This window comes from Lagopus muta, chromosome 14, assembly GCF_023343835.1.
Source record: "Lagopus muta isolate bLagMut1 chromosome 14, bLagMut1 primary, whole genome shotgun sequence".
Classification (NCBI taxonomy): Eukaryota; Metazoa; Chordata; class Aves; order Galliformes; family Phasianidae; genus Lagopus; species Lagopus muta.
In genome coordinates, this window is record NC_064446.1 from 14,195,556 (window position 1) to 14,222,695 (window position 27,140).

The 27,140-nt window shown below is 46.3% G+C and overlaps 1 protein-coding gene and 1 long non-coding RNA gene across 4 annotated transcripts in view; both read left to right on the plus strand.

Moving 5' to 3' along the window:
* KLHL3 (kelch like family member 3) overlaps positions 1-10,470 on the plus strand; it is a 112,981-nt gene extending 102,511 nt beyond the window's left edge. For all 3 annotated transcript variants that reach the window (XM_048961053.1, XM_048961052.1, XM_048961054.1), the window contains 6 exons: positions 11-208; positions 948-1,049; positions 3,155-3,283; positions 5,290-5,430; positions 5,638-5,781; positions 6,038-10,470. In XM_048961053.1, the coding sequence (XP_048817010.1) occupies positions 11-208; positions 948-1,049; positions 3,155-3,283; positions 5,290-5,430; positions 5,638-5,781; positions 6,038-6,066 (743 nt within the window). In that variant the 3' untranslated portion in view covers positions 6,067-10,470. The remainder of the gene's footprint in view (positions 1-10; positions 209-947; positions 1,050-3,154; positions 3,284-5,289; positions 5,431-5,637; positions 5,782-6,037) is intronic.
* Positions 10,471-12,682: 2,212 nt separating this feature from the next.
* The window catches only part of LOC125700456 (uncharacterized), a 45,396-nt gene continuing 30,938 nt past the window's right edge, over positions 12,683-27,140 (plus strand). Inside the window, exon 1 of the long non-coding RNA XR_007379934.1 lies at positions 12,683-12,802. This is a non-coding gene — a long non-coding RNA (uncharacterized LOC125700456). The remainder of the gene's footprint in view (positions 12,803-27,140) is intronic.

The following is a 27,140-nucleotide window of genomic DNA, read 5'->3' on the forward strand; positions in this document are numbered from 1 at the left end:
CCTTTATCAGGTGTAGTGTTTATGGCTGGCAATGTTTATGCTGTCGGAGGCTTTAATGGATCCTTAAGGGTACGCACTGTTGATGTGTACGATGGCGTGAAGGACCAGTGGACATCCATAGCCAGCATGCAGGAAAGAAGAAGCACTTTGGGTGCAGCTGTGCTCAATGATCTCCTGTATGCAGTGGGCGGTTTTGATGGCAGCACTGGTAGGTGACTGAACAAAAGCCTGACCCAAAGCAGTGTTTTCAGAGACCCCAGCAGAGTTTGCAGAGCTTTAGTGAGGTTCCAGAGCAATTCTTCAATAATTTTGTAGAGAATGTGCCAGGGTCTGGGTGGGTGCACTGTGTGCAGTACCAAACATGTTCTGACCCTTCAGTAATTGAGTGTCTCACCCAGTTTCTTTAGTGAAATGGTTCTTTCAGTCTCATTCTCTATATGAACATGCTGATTCTGACTGAAAAGGGATTTTTCCTGATTTTAGTTGAAATTTGCATAGCATCATGAATGAGATGTGAATAGGGCATTTTATGGGGTATGCTTGTCTGGGAGTTATATTGCTAAAACTGCTTATTTAGCTTCACACCTCTGCTGTAGCTATTTCAGCTGGTGATGAGTACAGCAGAATGCTCTGGGGTGGTTTTTCATCCTTTGCATAGACATTTTATAATGCTTGAAAGAATGTGAGCCTTTGGGATTGGAATCTGGACTCTGCTCCACTTTGGTGCCCCGGGGCAAGGGTCCATGTGATTTTTCCAGCTGCTGGAGAAGTGGCATTGATGTGGTGTGTCCAGCTTGAAACCAAAGGGACTGGAAAATTGGGTCTCAGGAGTGCGGGAGGAATTATGGGCTTGGGTGGAGGTGGAAGGCAGATGAAAGTGCAACACCAATCTTTTTCTCTTCTCTTTTTTTTTAATTAGAAAACCTGTGTATCCCCTTTTTAACTAGGTCTGGCATCAGTTGAGGCCTATAGCTATAAAACCAATGAGTGGTTTTTTGTGGCTCCCATGAACACAAGAAGAAGCAGTGTTGGAGTTGGAGTTGTGGAGGGTAAGAAAACCATCAGCCATTTCCATCAAGCAAACGTTTCAGTGTCAAACAGAAGCCTAGTAAGTGCAATAGGAAGTAACTGAAGGACCTGTTCTCAACACTGTCTTTGATTGGTAAAGATTTATTTTATCAGACCTAATTGCTGCAGCTTTTTTAGTTCTCCTTTATTTATAAGTGAAAAACTGTGTGCTGCTTTCCGAGAGCCTCAGACCTGTATCAGACCAACCCACGCCTTCTGTGAATGCTGTTAGGTGTGTGCAGGTTTCTCTGAATTCTTATTCTGCCTGGGTTGCTTCTGATGACAGCAAACAGTGTTATGCAGTGCACTGTTGCCATCAGCAGACAGTGTGTGGATGGAGCACCTATCACAAGAAATCCGCTCAGTGGTAGAACAGGAGCACAGTTCATCCCACAGCCCCAGGCTGGTGGTTTGGCAGGAATGCTAAAACCAGGCTTTCGGGCACAGGCAGCACCATTTGCTCTGGTTCATAAGTGAACAGGGGCTGATGATTATGAATGCTGATATTGAGGCAGCTCAGGAGTGGGGCAGGTGAAGTGAACAGAGCAGGTGGTGCAAGGGATCGTGCAGTACCTGTTGGCACAGAGGTGCCAACAGCCAGCCCAGGTGAGCTGGAACCAAGCAGCTTGGTTTGCATCCAGGAGAAAGAGCAACTTAGGTAGAAACCTTCAGCAAAATCAGTTCTGAAGCAAGGGAAAGTTCTTGTTTGACCTTCTCTTAGCATGGTGTAACAGTTTCCAATTAGTACCCTGTGGAGCAGCCAATGGCACAAAGCTTGTTGTGTACTCTGCTTTGAACTCACTTGGTTTGAATGGGAAATGTGTGAAGTGTGTTTGGGAGAGGAAGAGGATGAGGTGAAGTCAAAATGACACGTGGGGGTTGTGCTTAATCTGCATATTCCTTTAAATAAACATCTCGTTCAAAATTGGCCCATTCACGTGCCTGTGGAGTGCTGGGCTACTGACAGTGGTTTGTTTTGCTGCAGTGGGTTGGTCGTTTGAATTCCTAGCAAATATGTAATACATACTTGAGAAATATGTTTGTATGAACTATTTTCTACTGGATGCATATGAAATCCTTTTGCTTTGCTTTGTTTAACGTGTGAGAAAGTGTTGCGTGTGTTGGAGTTCACAATAGTAAATGAGTGTGTGATGGAGATGGAAAGCTGATTGTAGTAGTGTAGGGAACCAGCTGCAGCATGCAGTTTACCCCCAGTGCTCATCTGAATATGATGGAGATTGATCCAACGCCTGTAGGTAGTGAAAACATCTAAGGATTGATGCCAACCAGGGAACTTTATCTTGTCCTGCTTTGTCTGGCACTCTTGCCTTGGTTGATTGAGTAACAAGTGGCTTCAAACGAGAGCTCGAGGAGGCTGTGAGTGAAGCTGTGACCACAGAGGCAGGACCACATCCTTTTGAAGCCCTGAAATATCAAAGTATCAAGCATAAGACTGTCGATGATAGCTGTTATTGGGAGTATTGTGTAACAAAGAAGTGCACAGCATAGACATACTGTCCTATGTCCCACAGGATTTCTGTGTCATGGTCACTTGGCATGAGTGAACAGAGTGGCCTCAGCTGTACCAGCAGCTTTGGTTTGTCCTGGTTTGTCCTAGGACATTCAAAATTGGGTTTACGTTTCCACGGAGGTAATATATTAAGGGTTGTTGCAGATTTATTGCTTGTGTAATTAATGTACAGTATTTACCTTTGTCAGCTCACCTTGCTATGTGGCACCTGAACAGGAGGAAATGCTGATCAGAAGAACATGCTCTGGTATTAACTCATCTCCTGGACCAACAAGTCATTCAGAAAACCCTCAGGGCTTTGGGCTTCTAATGAATCTGTTGTATAATTATGGTTCCCTGTCTTGCCTGACAGCTTTAAAAGCAAACAGGCCCACTGTCTGTGATCCTGCTTCAGATCCTTTCAGTAGGGTTTGCCCCAGACATGCCAGCAGGCTCAGGCAGCTCTACCAGGGCCTTCCAAGCTAGGATCTGACCTCAGCAGGGCTGCCAGGTATGGCAGGGGCGTCATACATCAGTCATAGCCGTGATGCTGATGCCAACATGTGTCTCTTGCAGGTAAGCTCTATGCTGTGGGGGGTTATGATGGAGCATCTCGCCAGTGCCTTAGTACTGTAGAGCAGTACAACCCAGCCACCAACGAATGGACCTACGTGGCTGACATGAGCACTCGACGCAGCGGTGCAGGTAGTGGCTCTGGTGTGTTCTTAAAAGGGGATAATCACTGGGCTCTCCTCTCTTTGTAAAAGGAAAGGGAAAATGTGTTTTGGCAAGTGAGCTGGCAAGTGCAGCCTGTTATTTTCTGCCCCCCTCCCATGAGGGGAAAAGCCATAACTGCTTGGAAGCTCTCAGCATCTTTCCTGACTTCATTATATTCTTCCAAATTGAAATTAATTTCTGTATTAATGAAATAATGTTCGCTGTTTCCACATAGCTTTTCTAACAGATGCATCTCACTTGTGTGCTGACAGTTGTCTTTCCAAACTGCCAGCTGCAGGCTCAGCTGGACACTGGGAATTCAAGCTGCACTGCCTTCTTGATCCTGGTTTTAGAGGGCTGTGTCAGATGCATTTTCATTTTGGATCCTTCCTGAGTCTCCAAGTGCAGCACATCATCTGCACTGGGTTGGTTACACATGGACCAAGTCAGGGCAACATAATTAATCTCACATGGCCACTGCTAACCAGGTTTTAGTGTACCTTTGCCTGGAGTTGGTGATCTGGAAGATCAGAGGAAAGGACGTGATAAAGGAAGTCTTGATGGCTTCTAACTTACATGTGATATTAGGTCAGGTTGGCACTTGTCTTCTCTGTGGCTGTTCATCTCCAGCAAGGGTAGAAGCTCCTATCCATTGCATTTAAAATTATCTTCAGGTGAAGATTTCCTTCTGAGCTGGGTGGTTGCACAGTCTTTCTTTCCTCACTCTAATGCACTTTCTTTAGCTCTTGCTGAGGCAAATATGGTCACGTGCTATTGATTTTAATTCAGTTGAAGAGGTTTATAATATTGGCTTGATAATAAAACGTATCCCAAACTTATAGGAAAACAATGAAAATCTCATATTGTTTGACAGTATGTCAAAGTAGAGCAAAAATATGCCAAGTAACCTTGCAGCTTGCAGTTCCCAAATTGAGCCGAGCCCATCAAGTGGTCGTGACCCAAACACTTGGCACGCATCCCTCCATCAGGCACCAGCTGCCACATCGAGAGTAGTGCTGCTGCTCTGGTACAGCTTGGGGAACGAGAACCTGAGCTCCCAGCATTGCTGTGCCCATGCTGACATCTAGCGGAGGTGAGGATGAGTGTCCTCAAATCCCTGCCACGACCCCAAAGCAGGCAGCAGGGCTGTGTTGGCAGCGTGCTGCTGGAGGAATGGCAGTCCCCTGGGCAGAGACAGTTCTTCCTGTGCGCCCCATCTCAACACAGATAAAGGCATTTCAACTGTGGAAGCTATAGTGTTCCCAGCCTTTTAACTCTTCTACTTGCTTAAATTAGCTTACTGACTTTTTTATTTTGATGTATAAATCTGTCATAACAGCTGAATGTGGTCAAATGGCAGGGTGTTGCAAAGCAGGTTGGATGGGCTCAGATGTGGCAGGCTTTCTTTGCCAGCTGGGTGAGTTGCCACTTCTCCATCAACTGGGATGCGCCTTGAACAGCTCTGGGGGCAGAGCTCTGTGCCTTTCTAAAAATTATCAACACAAGACTATTTTTAGGTCCTGGGGGCTGTCCTGCTGGCTAATGCTATGCTTAACATGATGCAATTCAGCTTGGTGTTTCTGTTTCACTCCGGTTTGAGGAAAGAGTGGTGAGGAGGATGGGGAAACAAACCCGGAGGCAACCTGAAGAATTGGAGTGAGCCATAGGTTGCTGAAAAGAGAAATGGTGTCAAAGGGATGAAGGCACAAAGGCAGCCAGAAAAACAAAAATGTAGTTCCTGAAAATGAAAATCAGGCTAAATGCAGAGTGACCTGTGGCAGAAAGTATCAGACAGACAGGGATAAAAAGGGAGTGAGCTGCAGCAGTCTATAGGCATAGTTGGAGAGCTGACCGAGTGCTGGGTGATGCTGAAACATATATAGCCCATGTTCTGGAAATGCCTTGGAGAGATGCCCCTGCAGGATCCAGTAGCAGACCCAGGTGTGTGCAGCCTTTGCTGTGTACGTTTGGCAATGCTGGGCTCTGTTTGGCAGGTGTTGGTGTTCTCAGTGGGCTGCTGTATGCAACAGGAGGGCACGATGGTCCCCTGGTCAGGAAGAGCGTGGAAGTCTACGATCCAGGAACAAACACCTGGAAGCAAGTAGCAGACATGAATATGTGCCGAAGAAATGCAGGTAAGCACAATAAGCCTGTCTTTGGTGCTTGGTTGCATTTGTCTGTGGTTTTTAATGTGGCTGTTGTTCTAGGTGTAAAAGCATACAGTATTACAAACAAGTAATAAAATGGAAGATGAGGTGTCTTCAAGGGAATGAATCAAAATGTGGCAGTCAATGTGTTGTGGGACAGAAGTTAGCCTGTTTAACTCTGTGCTCTGCTTTGAGGTGTGTGTGCGGTGAATGGTCTCCTCTATGTGGTGGGAGGAGATGATGGTTCCTGCAACTTGGCCTCTGTGGAATACTACAACCCCATCACAGACAAGTGGACATTGCTGCCAACCAGTATGAGCACAGGGAGGAGTTATGCAGGTAAAGATAGAAATACTTAAGTGAGAGAGCTGGGAACAGCTCGGAACATTCATAAATGTAAGGGTTGTGCCTCCTGATGCTTTAATCTTAAATCTGCATATGCTTTATTTGGTCTTCAGTAGAGGATTCCTTCATAGAAACAGTAAGCAGCTCTGCTAGCTTGCTGCTGCTGTTAGTTTTTGCAGCATGATCTTAGCTACAGGGCAACCAGGAGCTGCTCCTGAGATAACAGCTTGTCTGTGCATTCTTAAAACAGGTGTTGCTGTGATTCACAAACCATTGTGACACACAATCAAGTCATTACAAGGAGCAGAAGTGAAGTGGATCCAGCTAGGTGGTGGTGGGAAGATGACTGACCTCTGACTTGACCCATCTCATTGCTGTTACCATCTTCGTGTGACAAGTGCTATGTTACAAACATCGTCTGCTCTGCAGTGGATTGCATAGCAAAGGGAAAGTCCTTCTGGAGACATGTTCCATGCTAGACACGAAGTGTTGCTTGTTATCTATGGTGCAATCAACTGTTTTTCTCAATGACAAGTGTGCTGGGATAAACATAGTGCTTGAACTGCAGGCACTGAATTTCTTGTATGAAACAAAACTGCTACGTTTGGGCATGTGAGTAAAAATGAACTCTTCTGGATTTCTTCACTACTGATGCTCCGTACCCACTGTTGGTTGAACTATTTTCTCACTGCACCCAGAGGGCAGACCTTACTACTGACAGTGGAAACTTCTGAGCACCAACTGAGAAAAGCAGTCAGCAGGAACGGACTGGAACAGGGCGCTCTGGCTTGAGTGTGACACTGTCTCAGTCATACGTTTGTACCTGCCACTGGACTACTGTATGTGTCCCTGAAATGCGTGTCGTATGGTGGAAATAAATGCCATGTGATTTTTCTACTTGCCATGAATGCTGTTTCCTGTACATGCTGGGCTATGCCTTCCCAGGGGCTGATATCTCAGCAACTCTGCCACACCAAACCTCTCAGCCCCACAAAAGACATGCTGCTCTGACAGGGTTCGTTGCTCCTGTGAAACAAATACTGCTTGAATAGAAACTATTCCCTACCCTGCACCTCGCCAGTGTTGCCAGCTGTGCTGAAAGCCCCAGTTCTAACTCTGTCCAGCATTTCAATGCCATTTCATAATAGAGCATTTAGATGTCAAAAGAAAGATCTTATGGTGCCATTAATGTAGAAGGTACCTACAGTGAGAACCCTCTGTCAGTTAGGCAGTGGTTAATGAGCATGGTAATGAACATGCCGTGTCTTAATGCTTTCAGAGCACGGAGATCTCTCTAATCACTGTCATTGTAACTGTTATTTTAATCTTCCTTATACTGAAAGTGTTCTGCTGTTAGTAGATAGAATTGATACGATTATTCAAAACAGACAAATCTAGATATAGCTGTGATGCAGTCATCTTGCTTACATCACAGATTCTCAGAGCTTTCTGTTTAAGAAGATGCTTGACTTGCAAATACCTTTGTTTGCCTCCTTGTGAGCTCTGACATACAGCGTGCAGGAATGTAGACTCCAAAATATTCTCCTGATGTATTCTTTTTTTCCCCTTCCTCACTCTCCCTTCCCCTTTTTTCTTCTTGCTTCTTTCCCATCTCACTATCTTTGATTTATGTGGCCTTTTGTGAGGGCCTGTCTCACTCCTTATCCCTGTGGATCAGCTGTGGCTTTCTGTTGGGGGCAGCTGACCTGCAGGACCGTATCTGCTTGTGTTATTGCTGAGCACCAGCACAAAGTGCTGCTCTTTCCTGGTATCTTTCTCTACAGATCTGTCAAAAACACTCCAGGCAAACTTCTGCAGTAGAAAAGAAAAATACCTAAAAATCAATTTCTGAGGGATCTAAGGCTAAATCACCTTGTGCAGCTTTAGCAGGTGTGTACATTAGTTCTGTAAATAAGCACATTTCAGTGTGTGAGTTGACATGGTCCTTGTGCCATGGGCGCCTGCTCCCTCTGGGGGAAATAGTGCCTACCCTTGCTGCTCCACCTCCCATGGAGGAGGGCTAACAATAACAATAATAAGTTCTCTCTATAATACCCTTTAAGTCTCGTGTTGGGTTCTACAATTTGCCATGAAACGTGCCAAAATAACAGCATAATGTGCTGCCCTTTTTGATGGCTTGTCTTAGAGTAAAAGCTGTTGAGGTTGGTGGCAATGTATCCCAGGCTGAAGCTGGCTTCATATCAGAGTCCTGAGATGCATCTTGACAGTGACGTAAGCAAGGTGATGCCTTGGCTTGGAGTGATTTTACCTCTAAAGCTGGTTGCCAAATGGGGGCTTTGCACGCAGCCTGTGGGAATATGGCATAAATGGGATAGGCAAAGCTTTTTAGTCTGTTATCATCTCTTATTGGATGCAGATCAGTCAACAGGATGGATGTGTGTTTGAGCATGCCTGTCTCTTGTTAAGTCTCAAATAAACATAGGAAACGTAAAGCTAAAAAGCCTTGTTGCAGCCAATTGTAGCTGCCAAACTGATCTCAATTCCAGCGTTGCTGGAGCGAAGGCAAATGTTACCAAGAGATTAAGAGTTTTTTTAAAATCTAACCCACAAGAAGTGCTGAAGAGATGCAAGTCTGAAGCTTGCTGTGTTGATCAGATGTCATGAATGGTGAATATACTTGAAAGCTGGGTAATTTTTTCCCCAATTTACATTGCTTTATAAACCTTCCTTGCTTACAAGGCAAAAGCTTTTGATGATTCTCTGCTATTGTAAAATGGCATTTATTGATGCTGGTGGCCGAGACCTAAGGCTTGCTGGACAGGGCTAGGGCTTGGCCATTGCCAGAGCTCCTGGTTGCAGCCACAGCTCCTCCACCCCAACCAATTCCCTTTTCCTTCTCAAATGTTGCAGTGTTATGCAAGCCAAGTGACCTCGTTTTCCAGCTATGCAATATGAACAACTGTAACACATGAAGAACCAGCTGTATCCCCTCCCCTTGAAATGCTTTTGGAACTTGTCTGTCTTTGGTGTGTTGTTCTGTGTTTGTATGATTCATGTGGAGCACCTGAGCCAGCCCCTTTAAAGACTGCCTTTTTCTAGGACTGAAAGCATAGCATCAGTGCTAACAATTTTACTGTAAATATCTTTTTATAAGAATTTTTAAAAATGTTTGGATTGCTTTTTATGGCCGCTGATGACACCTGTGTTAAATTCTGGATCTGATTCCTAACACTCCTGTGCAGTTTTTGCTGGCTGTGATGTGTGAATTTGTATGGATTCTGCACAAGAAATTTGATGATGTAACCAACATCTGGGATAGCTCTTATGTTGGTTCTGACACGGTGGAAGGACAGCACTGGGCTCAACGATTCGAAACAAAACCCATTACCTCCATCACCAGCACGCTCTTAGATTGCTAGCTATTTGAAAACAGTTTCAGTACTCTAATTTAACTTTCTGTTTGCTCTCTGGTCAGCGTGGTGGATGAGCTGTCTGCCCCGTGGCTGCTTGTGGAGGAGGTGTGATGTGCCACAGGCTGCCGAAAGTGATGGAGTTATTACAGGAGGATTTGTGAAGGCTTTACACACTGAACTCAGGCGGCCTCCTTGCAGCGGTCGGTTGGGAACATGAAGGCTTTTCTCAGCTCTTTGGGGTCTCTGTGTGCTGACCCCTATGGAACTGTGGCATTGGGTTTCCACAAGGTGACCTTGCACAGAGCTTGCAGTGTCCCCGGGTGCAGGCTGGTGAAGAGGCTCACACACTGCTGGCTCTGCAAGCAGCCCAACATATGTAAAGCAGGATGGATTTGCCTCAAACAATCTGCTGTTGAAACAAGTTTGAATCAAGTCCACCTTTTCCATTTGTGCCTAATAGATAAATTGGGGGTGATTAAAACCAATTTTCGGTTCATTCAGTTTATCCAAATATTTTTTTTGGTACAGATGTGTACTGCACTGTAATTACCATAAATTTACTCGGCAGCATTTGCATGACAACACCACGAAAGCTTAACACTGTTCTCTCGTTTGCAGCATTTGGAGACCACAATCCTTGCTATCCAGTGATGTGTGATGCCTGATTCATCCAGCTAAGGTGGTGCTTCGGCAGATAAGTGCAGCTTGTTTCTAACCTGTGGGATTCATCGCTCATAAACCGTAGCATCGGAGCAGTTCCCCCCTGGCTTTGCCTTGTGCCCACACATCCCATGCACACACCTACAGCCTGATGCTCAGACCACAGGGTTTGGGAGTCTGGTAGATGCTATAGACTGGAGACGAGTGCTTTTTTCCCTTCTTTCTCTTTCTGGTTTTATAAGTTATTTTCCTTTACAGTGACAATAAAGACATGTTGAGAATTTGTGTATTTTATGTATTAAAGAAAAAACAACAACAACCAAACCAACAACAATCAAACAATTTTAAGGATTACAGAAGATGGTGAAGCAGTTTACTTGGAGGTGAAGTTCTTTGTGTAAAGCAGCTGCTGTTGGTTCCATAGCTGACAGCATCACAATGAGTCGTGTCACCATTCAAGCTCATTATTTAATTAAAAGACTGTGTGTGTGTGTGAATGTGACGGATGAAGGACGTTGCAAATCGGTTCTTCTGATGGCTGCCTTGTCCAGTGTGATGAATGGTGCAGGGAATGGTCTTCTCTGGTGTATTTGTGACAAAATCACGTTGTTCCCTGTTCTTTATTTGAATAAAAACTGGACTAATGCAACTCCTCTGGATCTGCTTTGATTTCACCAGCTTCAGGCAGCGAGGAATGCACTCCTTGCTGTGCTTTGTGACTTTTTTTCCTCTTCAGTTGTACGCAAAGGCCTGGATCTATTTTGTGCCCTCTGACGTGGGACATGGGTACAGCCCAGCTCCAACTGGAGGCAGGCACAGAGAAATGCTGCCCTAAGCTGTATGGGGGTTCCCAGGGCATCCTGGATGTGCACAGTGATTAACAGCATCGCTTTGGGTAGCGTTCTGCTGCACGATAACAAGCACGGAGCCACTTAACTACTTAGTGACATGGAATACTCTAAGAAACGTGCCAAAGTGATTAATGCTAATGTTCTTGTTCAGCAAATTGAGTGAGATTTAATTGGCGCAGCTGCTGGAGCTGAGTGCATTTGATTTGGCCCCCATTTACAAACTGTATTATCACGAGCAGTCCATGCCTCTCTCTCATTGCAACCCTCACGGCCTCTGCTCAGCATCCTGCTCAGTCATTACAAGTCCTATCTGCAGCCAGAAAACTTCTGAAGTGGCCCTTTAAGGAACACATAATGCCTGTCCCCAAAGTTCTGTTCTCTGAAGCACAGGAGATGTCACAGTTATTTTTCAATCTTTATGTTGTTATGTTTTCCTCTTTCTGTGATGCGATGTCACCCGGTGGTGATTTGTCTCACTGGATGAACACTGAAGCATCACTTAAAATGCAGTTTAAATCGTGTGTGTGACATCAGAGCTGCAGTGGGACAGGGACATGCCCTAAGACTGCATTTCATGCTGAGGATTTTTAAACTCAAGCCATTTCTGCCAGCTTGCCCTGTGCAGCTGCCAGAGCTGTGCAGGCAGCATCAGAAAAGTTACTCCTGTTGATTAAACACAATGTATTGCATTGCAACCCAACGCCGTGCAATAATGCACACCCATTTCTCCCTGGGAACGAACTTCTCCTTCCACTCTGCTCCTCGCTGCTCGGCTTTCCTGAACCTGCCCACAGAAATCACAGCTTTCTGCTGGAGGAGCAGCAGAATCCACGTGGATGGGCGGCACAGCTGGAAGGTTTTGTTTTACTTCTGTGTTTGCTTCACACCAAACCCCTCTCTGCCTTCCCAGAACGTTTTGCCTGTGGTTTGTGATGCTGAACACCACACAGCTGTGGCATGTGGAGCTGCCAGCTCTGCCAGGCTCCTGTGCTTGCAAAGTCACCTTGTCTGCTCCATGGCAGCACTGTGAGCACCCTACCAGCTGCAGGCCTAATTAGTGCTCAGCTCTTAATGAACAGGGAAACACTGCACGCAGCCCCTCCTTGCCAAGTCAAGGAGGAACAGATGAGCCTGTCCAAGTTACCCTGCTTGCTTTCTTCTTTTCAAAACTCGTTTGTTTTTCTCTGAGTCAAAATGTTCTGATGGAAACCACGCATTCATTGAGCTACGGTGTTCCATACAGCTCCAGTTCACAACTGGGGAACGTTTCACACTGCTGGAAGGAGGGCCGAATGATCAGTCAGTTGGTGTGTTCTCATCCAAGCACTAATATCTAATGCCACGCATAACCACGTGTGCTTTAACACATTGCTGCTGCATCCCAACAGTGTTGGAATTCCAAAGCTTCAACCCAGCTCCCAAAACCTCCCTGGAAGCTGCACAGACCTGAAGTGATAACAGACCTCAGCTCACCAGTGGAAAAATGCTGTTGATAAGATGCAGCTCATTTGTGGATCAATAGAGAACGGCCTGGGACACCTAATTTGTGGTAACATTGCAAGTTGAATGCGACTAAACCATTATGAGAGTGGAGATTTTGGCTACGTTGACTTTCCAGGTTGAGGTGAGATTTGTGGGTTTTAATGGCTGAGGCTTCCAGGATTTGGGGAGCTTTCTTTATGCTTATGGCAGGAGGAATTTGATGATCCTTGCTGTCCGTTCTAACACAAGTCACAACAGTAACCATTCCACGAGTATCACTATCATGAAGTAAAAACACCACAGCCTGCTGATCATTCCCATTTCTTTTCTAACTGCATTTACTTTGGTAGGGAGCCACCTTAATACAAGAGAGAACCAGGTGGAAAGGAATTACCCCTAAAAAAGAACACCTGTGAGTGACTTAACCGTGCTCGATTGCTTCCAGCTGTGGGGTCGGGGGGTTTCACTTATAGCCTCTCTTTCCTCGCAGTTCCTCCTCTCTCTCTGTGAGGTCGCCTCGCGCTCGGTGCTACTCCTCGCGAAGCCCTTCGGCGGGAGATGAGGGCAGAGAGGCGGCTGGGGGCTCTGGAGAGGAGCGCTGAAGGAGGCAGAGCAGCTCCAGAGCGCTGAGCTGCGGGAGAAGAAGGGGTAAGTTGGTGGCGGTACGCGTTTGGGGTCTGTATAGGGGTTGTAGCTCTCGGCGTTGGGTTCGTACACCTCGGTTAGGAGGGCGGGTGCGGCTGCTGAGCAAACGAGTGTGGAGTTCTGCGCGTGGCGATGATTTCTTCGTGCGAGGCTTTGGTGTGGGATTGCGTTTTTTGCGGTTGTGTGCGCTCACCGTGCGGTGCTGCTCCTTCGCTTCAGTGCAGGAATGCTTCTTACTGCTACCTCATTTATTAATGTTACAGCGGTAAGGAGATCAGCGTCGGTGTTAAGAGCCTAGAGAATGGGGGAGGTGGGGAAGGGGAGCCGAGGAGGGGGCTGCCCTTGTGGCGGGGCACAGCGCTGAGCAACAGCAGAGTCCTTAGAGGACAAAGCGGTGAGATAGAGCTGTTAATGGTGGTGATATCGTTGTAGAGAAGTAAAACAGGCGGTAATGGTGCTCGTCTTTGTCTCGGGTCTTTCCCAAGTTGCAAGGAACGCGCCCAGCGCGGAGGCAAAGCACGGGCAGCTGCCCGCCCCAGGCCCAGAGCCGCGTGGTCCGCGTGGAGCTGTACCAGACTGCAAAGCCACAGTGGGAAGATGAAGATGAAGGGGCTCTGGAGGGCAAAGGTGCGTGTGAGGTGCAGGTGGGGCCCGCAGGACGGCCCCATAACAGCTCCTCGTGAGGGAAACGGGGATACAAAATCCCAAAATTGGATGATATGAAACACGTGGCTTCTCCCTGCTCGACGGCGCAGGCACAGGGATCCCTTTTGTCACAGCTGGTTTTCATCCCCCGGCGATTTGGCTTTGGCCTGGTGTGTGGCTGGAGATGCTGGATGCCGCCGGGCAGCTTCCCAGCGAGTTGTGTGCGTGCTGCTGTTTGCGATGCCTGCGCATCCCCCGCACCCCTCTAATTTGGTTAATTCTGCGGCCTCTGATGCACGCGGGGCGCGGCTGAATAAACGCAGGCTTTGAGGTCAGGTTCTCAGGATGCAGCGATTCTGTCGCTCAGGAGGAGAGATGCCGTGCCCGGTGCCGGGCTCTGGGGGTCAGCACAGCCAAATGAATGAGTCCGCCTAGCGAGCAGCGCTCGCACTGTGCGCGTCCTTATCGAAATAGTGCTTTCTCGGTCTGTGAAAGCTTACAGATGTATTTTGCTCCTTATGCAGTGCAGCTGCACGGTGCGGGCGCCTGAACTTTGTTTTGCATATAGATTGGGATCAGATGTTGTGATAGAAATCATTCTTCAGCTGCTTTCCATCTTCTGTGTGTGCTCGAGTCCCTCATTTGCTGTTGTGCATTAAAAATAGCTTGCAGGAGAGAAGCAGGGATTTCTAAGGGGCATTCCCTATGCAAGGTGGGGATTGTAGCCTTAATAAAGCTAACACTATATGTGAACTCAGCGTGTGGTTTACTCCGTGTCATGGTTTGAGTCCCTAGGATTACATATCCAAAAATTTCAGAGGTCTTAATACAAGTGCTGTGAGTCCCATTCATGTTGCTGAGCTTCATCTGGGGTGAACTGACTCCTTGTGTTGTACACACAGCTGCTACAGATTCACTAAGTGATTGGGCCCAGTATGTGCCTGAGGTCTGATGTGTTAAAAATCACAGAGCCTTTCATTGCTGTGGGGTTGCCCAAAACTGTAACAATTGCCACATGCCTTCTTTCCTCCCAGCGAGGCTGGCAGGAGCTGCTGCACCACGTGGGGGTGATGTTGATCTCGTGTTGTTCACATCTCCCCAGCCACCCAAAAAGGAGAGTTGCTGCTGGTCCTGGTGTCTCAAAGGCCCCTGAGGTGTGATGGTGGGCAGGAGTCACGAGGCACAGGAACTGATGGTAATGGACTGGTACCAAGCACAAGGGCTGCCTGCTGGGCCAGGGAGATGGATTGTCTTTTCTAGCTCTTTGCCGCCCCATAGAGCTCTGTTTAACTGATGTGGTCCTCGTGCTCTGTCTCTCTTGGTTGCTTGAGTGTGGGCTTCTTGCTGCAGGACCTTCCTGAGTTCTCTTATATTCCTGTAGAAACTGAAGCTGACCCCACAGCACTGCCTGAAAGTCACATTAGCAAGAGGATGTGCAGTGCGTGGTATGACTGTTTCAAGACTTGCACTGAAAGACTCTGTCTTATGGACAAAGTGAGGGGTTTGGAAGTCCCATTTCAGGCAGAGTGAAACAGGTGCTCTCCAGCTGCTGGGTTCTGGGATTTATATCTAATAGAAACATAATGACATTACCTGGAAGCTGCTCAGCTTGGTAAATAACACTCAGAAATTTCTGGAGGTCAAAGAATGTTTTTGTAGAATGTGTACAGGTGGTTGTGTGGCACATAATTACTCCTGGCTGAACTTAGAGCCCCTCATTTGGTTTGATCTATTTTTTTCCTTCTTTAAATTCTGAAATACAAACTGAAGAAAGAAGGCTCTGGGGGTTATTAGCATCTTACCTCTGCCGTAGTGCAGAAGCAGACGTCGCCCAGGAAGGGACTGATTGCCTGTGCTGCGTGCTGATGAGCTGGAAAACCTTCTATTAGTTTATGGAGATGAGATTTAGGCTTACACAAAAGCTTGATGCCATGTCATGTTTTTAATTAGTTTTCTGAAAAGATGTGTGAGATGAGACATGCATGCACTGCCAGTGTCATGTGGCTGCGAAGGAGGATGTCCTCAGTTCTGAAACGAGCATCTTTTTTGCAGATAACTCATTTTATAATTGCCATTTAAATATACTGGGGACAGATTGCTCTAGTTTTACTTACCTGGAAAGCACCTCTATTCTTTGGCTGGCCTGTTGCTTTTAATGAGGAACTGTCTAGGTTTGATCACGTAATAACAGGTGAAATCAATACCCAACACTCTTCCAAGACAAATTTGCTGGAGGATTTATGTCTGGATGGGGTGGTGCTTGTGGTGGTGCTGGGGACTTGGGTATGTCACAGCAGCTTGCTCCTCCCCAGCTTAGTTTAATGTTGGCCCCAACCAGTTGTGAGATCTCCAAGAGGAACTCTTGAAAAGGGCTTGTTTGCAGTCCTGCAGATGTGTGATGTTGGCTTTCTGAAGGGATAGAGAGGAGCCAAGCTGCTGAATTCTCCCTGTGTGGAGGAGATCCATCTCCTGCAGTATCATAGGGAAATGCTATTTGAGTAATGTCTTCCCTAAGGAAGTACTTTAGGATTAAAATAGGGATCGTAAACTTTTTTCATTAAATGCATTTTAAGTTTCACTTTCCATCCTGTGTCTGGGCTCCAGCCCTGGAAGACAAAGCAGAAAAACTCTTCCATGCTCTTCTAATGCAGGTCATGTTTGTGCTATTGAATGAAGCTGTCTGTAGCCTAAAAGTACACACAAGATGTGCAGGATGTAAGCTCTACAAATGTTAGTACTTGAGCCCGAAGGCCCATATTAAATTGGCCCACATATTTGCATGTGTATTTACTTAATTCCTTCCTTTCCAGCTATTAAATCCTGTATGTCAGGGGGATGTTGCTATGGTTTAGGTGTGAGCAGGTTGGCTGCACTGCTTCTCACCTGCAGCAGGCATTGCATCAATTCTGCATTGATGCTGCCAGAAAGGTTGGTTCAGGAAAAAGCTGAAAGACTGCTTATAACCTCAAGTTTATTCATGTAGCAATCCTGCTGTGGTTACCTTCTGTGCACTGGTAACTGAACCTTGTGCTGCATCACATCCAGTTGCTTCTCCACATTTTGTGTGTGTGCTTCTTAGTAGCCAAGCGTGTCCTGTAGTGATGCGAGCTTGTTTGATGGTGTTATGATCACATAGGAGCTGTGTGAAAGCCTCTACCAGACTTTTCATTTCTGCACGCCTATTCCTTACAGTCCCTGGAGGGATGCTTTGTGTCAGAAGGCTTCACCTTGCCGTGGGAAGTTGTGCTAAAGCTGTCAGAACCTCACTCTGCAAGCAGGTGTTAAAGCGTGTTTTAAAGACGAGAATCACAGCACACCCATTTTCCTCTGCTGTAGCTCCAATGAATGACAGCTCAACCTGTGTGTGTGTGTCTTGGAGGGGCTGCACCAAGCGTGGTTTGATGGCTTTGCTGTGTCTGTAGGCACAGACTTTGTCAATCAGCAATGATTTCTCTCCAGCTCATAACCTCAGTGGCTGATTTCCACCCCTCACTGCTGTGACTGGGCCATCTCCCAGCCTCTTTCCAATGGCGTTTCCTTCTTTCACACTTTGAGGATTTAAAGGAAAAATGAGCTCCTTGGTCCTCGTGTTGCAGCACTGCTTCCTCAGGGACTGGGAAACCTCTCCAGGGCTCTGGGTATTGCTGAATGTTGTCTTTAACTGTGGGATGTTTTGCACACAGAGGATGAAATTAATGAATCTGATGATAATGAAGGTATAACTGAATGAGATGAATGTTATGCCTAGAGGCTAATCATCAAGTAATTCAAGTGAGGCTGCAATTATAAGATTAAGATTTGTGTGATAACATTGTTTACCTTTACATAAACCAAAATTCAATCCTTAATAAAGCGACAGCAAATTAAGTTAGAGAGGAAAATATAGGGGGAGGGAGGAATCTGTTCAACAAAGCAGGTGGATTTTTAGGTGTATCAGCTCAGGAAAAAGCCAGGAACAAAACTGGCTGGAGGCTGTTGGAGAGAGAGGGTCTGATCAGTGCAAAATCTTGGTGGGCTGTATCCTCCCTTTTGGTGCTGCAGTGGTCGGGTTGGGCTCCCAGTCTTTGTCCAAGGTGGGTTTAGTGAAGCCAGGAAGGATCTGCTGGTGGTGTCTCAACTCCAGCTCACTGGTGAGAAGGACTGTGATGCCCTCCTGTTCTCAACCCATATCTGAGAGCTTTATTAAGAAGTGATGTGGAAATGAAGCCATTTTATCTGCATGTAACTCATGGCTCGTGTCAGTGGGGTGAGGCCAGAACACTGAGAGCAAAGCTGGAAAAATACAGCAGCTGGGGGCACACAGAACACTGCCAGGTGACAGAAAGGACGCCATAGAGCAGTGTGTGCCACGTTGGATTTCTCTGGAAGGAGCCAAAAGGAAAGCAGGAATGGGGATGCCTGGAAGCAGTGAGCTCACAAGAGAGCCACTCAGCAGCAGGGAATGAATGTTATCATTTAGCAGAAAAGATGTTGGTGCTGGGAGTAACTGAGAAGGCGTGCACTGTGGGTGTGGGTTTGGCACCTTGGCTCTGAATGAAGGAGAAATCTGCACATGGTTCCCATTTCTAACAGTTCCCACTTCAGCTGGTTTCACACTTCTGGGTGAGCAGGGAGGGCGGGTGGAGGTGCACGGTGCTGAGCTGTTGGCGGCTCTGAGGTGCTCAGGGATTATTCTTCTTTGCAGAGCCATCAGCAGGTGGAGTTTTTCTGCCACGAGATGGCATTGATTATGCAGGGAAGGAAGGTGAGGCTGCAAAAGGAGCTCAGCCCAGGGACCAGAGTGGGCTTAAAATAAAAACAGTGCTTCCAAATTAATAGCAGACGAGTATGAAATGAGTGTTTGTCACATGCATGTCTGATATGGAATTATGTTATCAAAGAGCTTATTTCTGATGTGTCAAATGGAATTGCTGCTCATCAGATGAGCCACTGCAGCTGCTGATGGTGATGCTGGTGATGTGAGCACAGTTTTGCTCGCAGATGTTTTTCTGGTGTATGGGCATGTGAGATCTGAGTGGGTTTCACTTCAGCCATAGGTCTCATAAAGGCTGTTTGTTGTTAACTGGGAGCTAACAACAATTTGCCCTTGTCTGATATTCTTCTGGTGGGTTGCCTCAGGTCTTTGCTGCAGTTTTTGTTGGGTGCAAGTCCTCATTTCGATGCTCTGTGCTTTGCACGTGCATAAAAATCTATTTTCACTCTTTTCCAGGGCTTCCTTTGATCTCTGTGTGGCCTTGTGGAGTTTATTTGAAGTGTAAAAGCCACTCAAATACTCATGGTGCCACACAGATCTCTGTCCATTGTCGCTGGCTTGCCCACATCATGCTAACTCAAACCCTTCTGTATTTATTACTTCTAGTGATGGCACAGTATGTAGGTACTCCTTGGTCTTCTCCCTTAGAGGTGTCAGAGGTGTGAATTTCTGGGGGTGGAGGAGGTGTTCAAAAGTTGTAAAATCCAGTTTGGTGCCCTAAATCTAGGGAATATTCCCCAAGGAGATGAAGAGGATCTGTGTAATATCACAATGTGGCCAAACTCCTATATGAAGTGCAGGGGAAAACCCTGGTTCTTGGTTCTCTTAATGATTTCTCTCTGCCTTTTTTGCTGGTTTGGCTTTAAAAGCACAGGTTATCAAAATGTCATGCTGGTGAACATAGCTCACAGCATCATGAGACAATGGCAAATTGTTCTGAGATATATCAAGTGCTTGCCAGAGGTTCTCCTTTGCTGTGTTTTACAACTTGGAGCTGCCAAGGGATTTTTTTCAACTGTGTCCTGTGTTTCATAGGATTTGGAATTAATGCTTTGTTTTCTTCTTAGAAGAAGCAGTGGGCTTTGTCTTTGCTACGTGTAGATAGAAGCATAAGAGAGTGAATACCCCAGCAATCCCACCTAACCTCACCAGCAAACTGAGCAGTGCATAAAGCCACACTGAGCCTCCTTCAGCAGTGCCATAATGTGTGCTCTGTTCCTCCTGCAGCTGTGGGGTCAGTTCTAAAGCATGAAGTTCCTCTGCCAGTAGTGTTATAGCAATGACCATTGTGCTTGATCTTGCATGTACTTCCCACATGGAAACCTGCTGAAGTCAATTGGTGTTGGAGCTGGAGGGCTCCTGAGCCTGGCTCACCATCACCACCTGTGACAGCACTGGACTCTGTGTTCTGGGTATCACTGTGCAGGAACTTGTTTGAGAAATGTTCACTTCTGGTGCCTGTTCCCCTCTTTCCAGCAGGCAGGGACATTTATTTTCACTTTTTAAGTACCCCAGGAGGTTGTTTTTCTCTTCTGATCTCAGAAATGTGTGGCAGCTCGCACTTTGTGTTCCCTGCCTTTGGTGTGAAATGTGCTGGAAATAGTCCTGTTGTTTTGCCTTCAGTTCTACTTTCCTTTCGTAGTCCATCTGAACTTCTTAATCATGTAGAGGTAGAGTGTCTCTGTATAATTTTCCCTATTTGTGCTCACTTTATGGATTTTTGCCCTTGGTTTGAGGCCATTTCTTATCAATTTATTTTAAGAATTTTATTTATTTATTTTAGGAAAGGCAATAAGGAAATAAGACAAACGATGTAATTGCAAGCTTGGTTCTTCTGGCATCAAAGCTTTGGTGTCTCTGACAGAAAGCCTACAGAACTCCAGAGCCTGGTTGTATGACAGCACCGCCTCCAGCAGCTTCATGCATTTGCATTCATGGCAATGCAGTGCCTGTTTATGTGCAGTTTGGGGGAAGTGTTTGCTTTTTTTTTTTTTTTTTTTTATCAGAGCTGCTCTGTTTTTTGGGCAGTAGTTGCACAAACCTTGTCCCATGTCACTTGGGTTTTAGTGCAAACCAGGGGCTCTGGCAAAGGCAGAGGGTGATGCTTGTGCTCCTGACCCTGTGTGCAGCTGTATGTCCTTGCTGGATAAGCAGCTGACAATGGAATGGCCTCAAAATGTGCCTCTTGTCTGACAGCACAGAGCCTACATTGCCACCTGCCCATCAGCTGTACCATGAAATATGTTGTTTGTATTAACTTCGTAGTGTTCTTACATTTGGATTGAGTGTGGCATGGAGCAGAAAGTAATTTGGCTTTTCTTCTTCAGCTCTACTTGTACAGCTATACCCTCGTACATAATGCTTTCTTAAAAATGTATTCAGGTTTGAGCTGGCTGAATGTGGTCCCTTGGGTTAGAATCAATGCTGCTTAGTGCCTCATAACACCATGGGTTCGTCCCTCTGTGCAGGATTTGCAGGGGTCTGTGAGTGAATCTCCTGCACTGGGGAAGTGAGTTGGTGCTTCCAGTGCAGCTGGAGGTATTTCTGAACTTAGAGAAGAAAGTATCATCAAGCCTGGGTTCTGTGCTCACCTCACGTTTTCTGGTCATGTATGAAATTTGAGGGAAAAGGAGGCTTGGATGCTTGGGAAGAGGGTATAGAACCCAAATGGGCAGAAATTCAAGTTTGAAACCAGTTCTTAGCTCTACTAGCTGTGAAAAGAAGCTGCAATCCTTTTAAGGCTCCCAGCCCATGGCTCTGCTGTGTAAGGCTTCCTACCAGCAACATGTGAGCATAGCACAGGTGATGAATGGAGCTGGGTCCCCACAAAGCTCTGCCAGGGCTGGTTTTAGCTGTGGGGGTTCATTGGGTGCTTTCTCATGGCAGGTAATGTCCCAGAGCTTTTAGTAGTGAAACTCTGCCCAGTTTAGGGATTGAGAATGAAGGGGTCCTGCTCTGCCTGTGCATCAATTTGCAGGGACATTGCTGCCATTCTCCGTTGGCAGATGGTAAGGAAAGCTTTTCCATCAAATGAGAATGTTTCCTTGCTGATCAGCAAGGGGCTTGATCAGTCTTGAATTCCTGGAACTGGCTTTAAAGTGAGAGATAGGCATATGTTGGTGATTACTTTAAGCCAAATTTATCTTATAATGGGTCTGTTGGCAGTAACAGTTGTTGGGAGTTTTCCCCTCAAGTCAAACAGACTCATCAAATTAAATTCAGCTGTAGGCTGAAGCCCTCGGTTCAATACCTTCCTTTCCTCCTTCCTCTTCTGCAAGTTCCAGACAACCAGAGCATCCCTTGGCCAGCAGCCCTGCTCCGCAAACTTTTCTCTGTGTGTGAGAACAAAAGCTGTAGTGAGCCTGGAGCAGTCCCCTCAGACAGCCAGCATGCACAGAACAGGCAACAGATGCTGCTGTTTTGTTTTTTTTTTTTGCAAACCCAAAACTTCATTATGCTTGGAGCAGTCCCATAGGTGTAGGAAAAAAAGAAATAAAACCCAACACAAAACCAGCACCATCAACCTGATTTATAGATTGCAATCATCATGGCTGGATTCTAAAGCAGCAGGGTATGTTTTTGGTGAGGGTCCCTCTTCCTGGCCTTAGGAGGATTTGGGGATGGGTGCAGGAGTGATGGGCAAAGGGGCTGAGCTCCCTCTGGAGCATGGAGTGGGGATGGAGCAGCTGCTCGTGGAATGCTTTAAGGAAATCCGTCAGGCTGCACTGTTAAATTCCACTGTGATTGTGCATAGCTGATTATGTCGCTGTTTCTTTGTGGGTATGCCTTGTTTTCACTGCTTAATTCCTATCGCAGCATCTGCCCTACAACCTGAAGTGGCAGGGGACCCTTGACCTTTTTGTGAGCCAGACTTCTACCAGAGCCAGGAAGAGCCCAAAACACAAAAATTGCCTCTGAAGAAAACACAGATTCTAAAGTTAATAACAATTCTGCACTGTTGAGATGCATTTTGCAATGCCCAAAGCAGGAGGGTACAGATGGAGAAGCACAGCATTTCCCAAGGCCTGTGGGCCTTGCTGAGCTCCTGGTTCAGCTGGACGAGCAGCCCAGGGCAGCTTTTGCACAGCAGCTTCTGAATCTCTGTAAATCTTGTTTCAGATGCAGAGGGCTGGGGGTAGCTTTTATTTTTTTTCTGCAAATGGAAGCTAAAAGACTTGTGTGCTGCATGCTCTGCTTATGCATGATGGAGGGGTAATGCTACAGCCTAGAGAAAAGATTACTTGGAATTGTGCTTTGCAGAGCATGCTAGCAATAATTAGAAAGCAAACCAGTCCCTGCAAGCCACCGGGATCTTCTGGCAGGAGCCTCTCCTCCTTTAGGGGCAGTAGAGCTGGAGCCTTGCTGGGGGACATTGCAGTGCAGAGGGCTGAGTGCTGCCCGGTGTTGGTTAATAGATGCTCTATGCTGATTGTGAATCCACTTGTTAGGCACTTGTTTGCCCTGGGGGGTGTGTTACCTACGGCCTTGGCACAGCTGTAGGAAAGCAAAGGCTGAGACAACAGTTGGACAAAGCTGGATCAGTCTTTTCAGAACCCTGGCATGATTTGTTACAGCTGAGTCCTTCCAGTAAATCCTTAAGGTTTTCAGCAGCTATAAGCTTTTTATAGCAAATCAGATTTTTGCACCCATCTGGTTGACTGGCTATAAACATGCAGCTCACAAGTTGGCTTGTTAGGTTTTGTCAGAATTAAAAAAAAAAAAAAGCCCACCATGTGCAGTGCAGTATTCATCTATAGCTGCCTTGGATGAATTGTCTCTCATAAATGAACACAAGCAACCAAGAGGAGTGGCTTGATTATGAAATCCTGAAGGCAAAAGCCTCAGACTCTGTAAAGCAGCAGGTTGGTGTAATTGAGAACATCCAAGCAAGTCAAACCTGTGTTTTGTGTGCTGTGAAGATGAGGAGGACAGTGTGTTGTTAAGGGTTTATGGTTAATGGTAGGGTACTAGTATGCATTGCATGTTGGAAGCTGGATTTACTCTGTTTACTGCTCCTTGTACTCAGTTACTGACACTTCTATTGTAGGTATCATTTGATATTGTACTTTGGATATATTCAAGGGTCTGAAGCGTTTTTCCTTTTAAGGCTCTAGCAGCTTGGGTGTGGAACAGCCTCAGCAGCTCTAGGAGACCTCAGCGCTGGTTCAAGATGTGGCTCAGAGTGAATTTACAGCTAAGTCTCATGTTCCATTAAAAAAAAAAAAATCCACATTTCTGCAGTTTAAGGTATGGAAAGGGCACATCTGCATTTCTGTGCAGTGCAAGCAGGAAGAACATGGGTTGGTTCCTGCCTCTGGGTGACGGCTGGTTCCAGCCTCTCCTTGGTTGTGTACACGACTTTAGAGCATTTGAAGCAGCAAGTGTGAGATGCTTCAATACAGCTTACTGTAAGAACACTGTATCCAGTGGGATGACTGGTTTAGTGGGAGCCTCTGCTCTCCCTGTGCCCACCCACCCCACGCAGGAGGAGATCTGCGGGATTTCACGCACTGGGCTTTGGGGCAAATCCTGTGTTGGATGTAAAAGCCAACAAGAGGCTGCTATGTGATATGTTTGCAAGGGGAATGCACGTTGTCAAAAGGGTCATCAGCACCACAGAACTTTTCAGCCTGCTCAGCAGTTACAAGGCTCTTACAGCAAGTCAAAATTCTTCACCCATCTACTTGGGAAATTGTTTCCTTCTGGTGCACTTGTTACATTTCATTGCTGCTAAATAAAATAAAAAGTCAGTGCACCTTGCCCCACTAGTGTACTCATCTGTGTCCACTTCTGATGAAGTGCATCTCTTATAATAAAGGTGTGCAGATGCTCTGGATGTGCACATCACTGCTTCCAGGCTGCTAATAATGTATCAGCATCATTAATGATGAGTACAGAGGTAATGCACACCAACCAGAGCAGTCTCACTGGGCACCTCTCCAGGTAGGTGTGTGCAGGGTACGTGATGCAGATGTTGTCTTTCATGAACAGTTAAATTTCCCTTGATTGCACCCTCCTGAAAAGGAGAAATAGAGTCACTTATTAATAGTCAGCCTTACTTCTGATTGCTGGAGTGCTTTCACTAGGGAAAGATTCAGTTAAAAAAAAAAAACAAAAACACTACAACCATGTGAATGGGAATGCTAGGAGTTTGCCTGCATATTCCATGTACTGAAGGGATCCAGTGCCATTCCTGCTCCCTCTGCTTTGCTGTGCTCCTGGTGCTGCCTGGGGAATGGCAGCACGCAGCCCTGCTCTGAGAGGACAGCCTTGGTAACTTGTTCTAATTTTGTCTCGTTGTCTGCAAGGCCTGAGAAATTAAAAATGCTGGGCATGTTTTATTGCACTGAATATAAACAGTCAACCCTCAGTGGGGAAGTTAATTAAAATGGCCAATGCATCATATTCCCAATCATCCGAGTGGTGCTCTGTGCTCCCTGTGCTCTGACCCACATTCCTGGCTGTGCTGCTGGGATGGGGGCTGTGGGGACGCAGCACGTGTGGGGTTGGGATGTGCTGAGGTTCATCACGTGCTACAGTGCAAACGTTTGTTGTGAAGGCCACAGTGCCTGGGGTCTAATCCAGTGCTGTACTATAGAGCAACGCTCAGCTAATGAAACTGCCTCAGATTAAACACTAACCCTTTTTCCTTCCTTTCTTTTTCACTGTGTCTAATTGTCTCCAAGTTTCCAGGCTCACCTGTTTGATGTTAAAAGGGCTTGATCTTGCTATATTTTCTTCCTGTACCTTTCAGTCATCTTAATGCTGCTTTTCTTTCTTTCCCTTTGCAGGCATTTCTTACCTGATTGATGGCTAAAGTGGATTGTTACAAACCAATTTTACGGCTCATACATAGGCATTAATATCCACTGATGCTTGCTTCAAGTCTCGCTTTAGATGACCGCTTGGCCTCCTTTCACTTCTTTATCATTTTTATTTGGGAGCAGTGTCTTCCCCACCCCAAGCCTGCCTGCACCTGAGCAGCTGCCACCTTCCCATTAAGCGTTGACAAAGTGCCTTTTGTGTCTTTTAAGCATACTGAGTTCCTTCACAGAGGTGATGCTCTGTGTGTGAATGTTCAGTGATGCTTTGTGCTGCTTGCCTTGGAAAGGTAGGTCTCATGGCGTGATCCAGGCATTGAGGATGCTGCCTATAGGATGCTGGATTTTATTGCCAAGCTCTTATCCGAGGTGGTGGGAAATAGTACAAATACTTAAAAACAGTACTAAGAATCAGTGCTGTGGTACGTAAACCTTCCCCCATATGCTAGCATTTCTCTTTAAGCCTGCCATTGTAAAGCAATAACTAAGGGCACTGTCCCTTCATCAGCTGTGGGTGCTGCAGCCTCGTGCCATGGTGCTCTCTGACGTGATGGTTCTCCTTCTGCAGGGGAGGAGCTGCACAAACTACGACTCTGCTCTGTTTGTTTATAGGATGGAGATTAATGTAGCATGGATGAGAAACGTGTTTATGTAGAGGATTGTGACTAATGTAGTGTGTTCATTGTATATCAGTAAGCACTAATGACTCTTCCTCTGTGTGCTGTTGGGGAGGTGCTGGTGTCTGGATCCCAAAGAGGAAAGTTGGATTCCGGAGCTGCCAATGGGCATTTTGGGGCTCTCACAGAGGCCAGAAGTCAACGTTCCCACAGTGAGCAATGACTTGAGGCCCTGTGATGCTTGAGGTTAACCAGAAATAAATTAAACCTGCAGGATATCTCTGATGGTGTGAGATCTATTTTTCCCATGGTACCCTTGAGATTTTGGGTATTTGAGTGCCTGGCAAATAACTGAGATCCTGGGTATTTGGGGACTGTGACTGCTGTTAATGCCAGCTGTGTTGTGAAAGATCTGAAAGGATCCCCATAACCAGTGGTGACCCCCACTGCTATGTGACTCTTTTGGCTGTATGTGCCTGGACCACTTGGTGCTGTGTGTGCAAAGCCCAGAGGCTGTCTATGGCAGCTTCTCCAAAAACCAGCACAAAAATTTGTCAAAAATGAGACTGATGGAATGATTTGTGATGAATAACCCCAATAATGCAGGCAAGGGAAACTCATTGTAGTATGCATTTGGGCAATAGGTTTTTCTTTCAGATGCTTTGTTGCCTGTTAGAAGATCAAAGAGAGTTGAGGTACCTCTTTGGGTCTCAGTCTTGCCTGGTGTGCTTGATTTGTTGGTGGAATAACCTAGAAGAAGTGGAAATGGACAGCACTTGTCCCTTATGGTCTTCACGAAGCACTGCACTCCTCTTGGGGCTTTTGGTTTCGGTGCAGATGAGCAGAACATGACGTGCTCTAGCTGGTTCTGCCAGCATGACCTTCTTGGGTTGTAGAGGAAATGTGGTGCAGCATGGTTTGTGAAACAAGTGGGAGAGCTTTCTGCTGCAGCTTCCTTGGCAGCCTGACAGGATCCAAAGGCATTGGCTGGGGGGTGTGCTGCTTCCTGGCCCCAGAAGAGCTGTGTCCTGGGCTTCTGTGCAACGTGTTATTTCCCATTAATATTTTATCAAGCAGAAGAAGCAAGTTTCTCTTTGAAGTTGCACACTACTAAATCAGCTTCTTATTATAGCATTAAAATAGTGGCAGTTTTGCTTGGGGGAAAGGAAGGCAGGCAGCCCAGCTATAAATACTCTATTGGAGCGCTTAATAACTTTAGGAATAAGCAAGTGCTGAAAACCAGAAATTTACTTTCTGTGCCCCCGGAGGCCAAACCTGCAGCAGCTCAGCCCCTCTAAGTTGGTTCTATCATCCTTTGGAGCTTGGTGTGAGCCCCCAAAGGAGAGCATTGGGACTGGGTGACACTGTGTCCTCAGGCACCATGAAAAAGAACAGAGGTTTGGGAATGGAGGTGGAAATGTACTGTGCTTAGATCTGAATTTTTCTCTCTGTTGTTGTAACAGGGGAGTGTGTGTCTATGTCTTTATCGTGCAATTACATCTTAC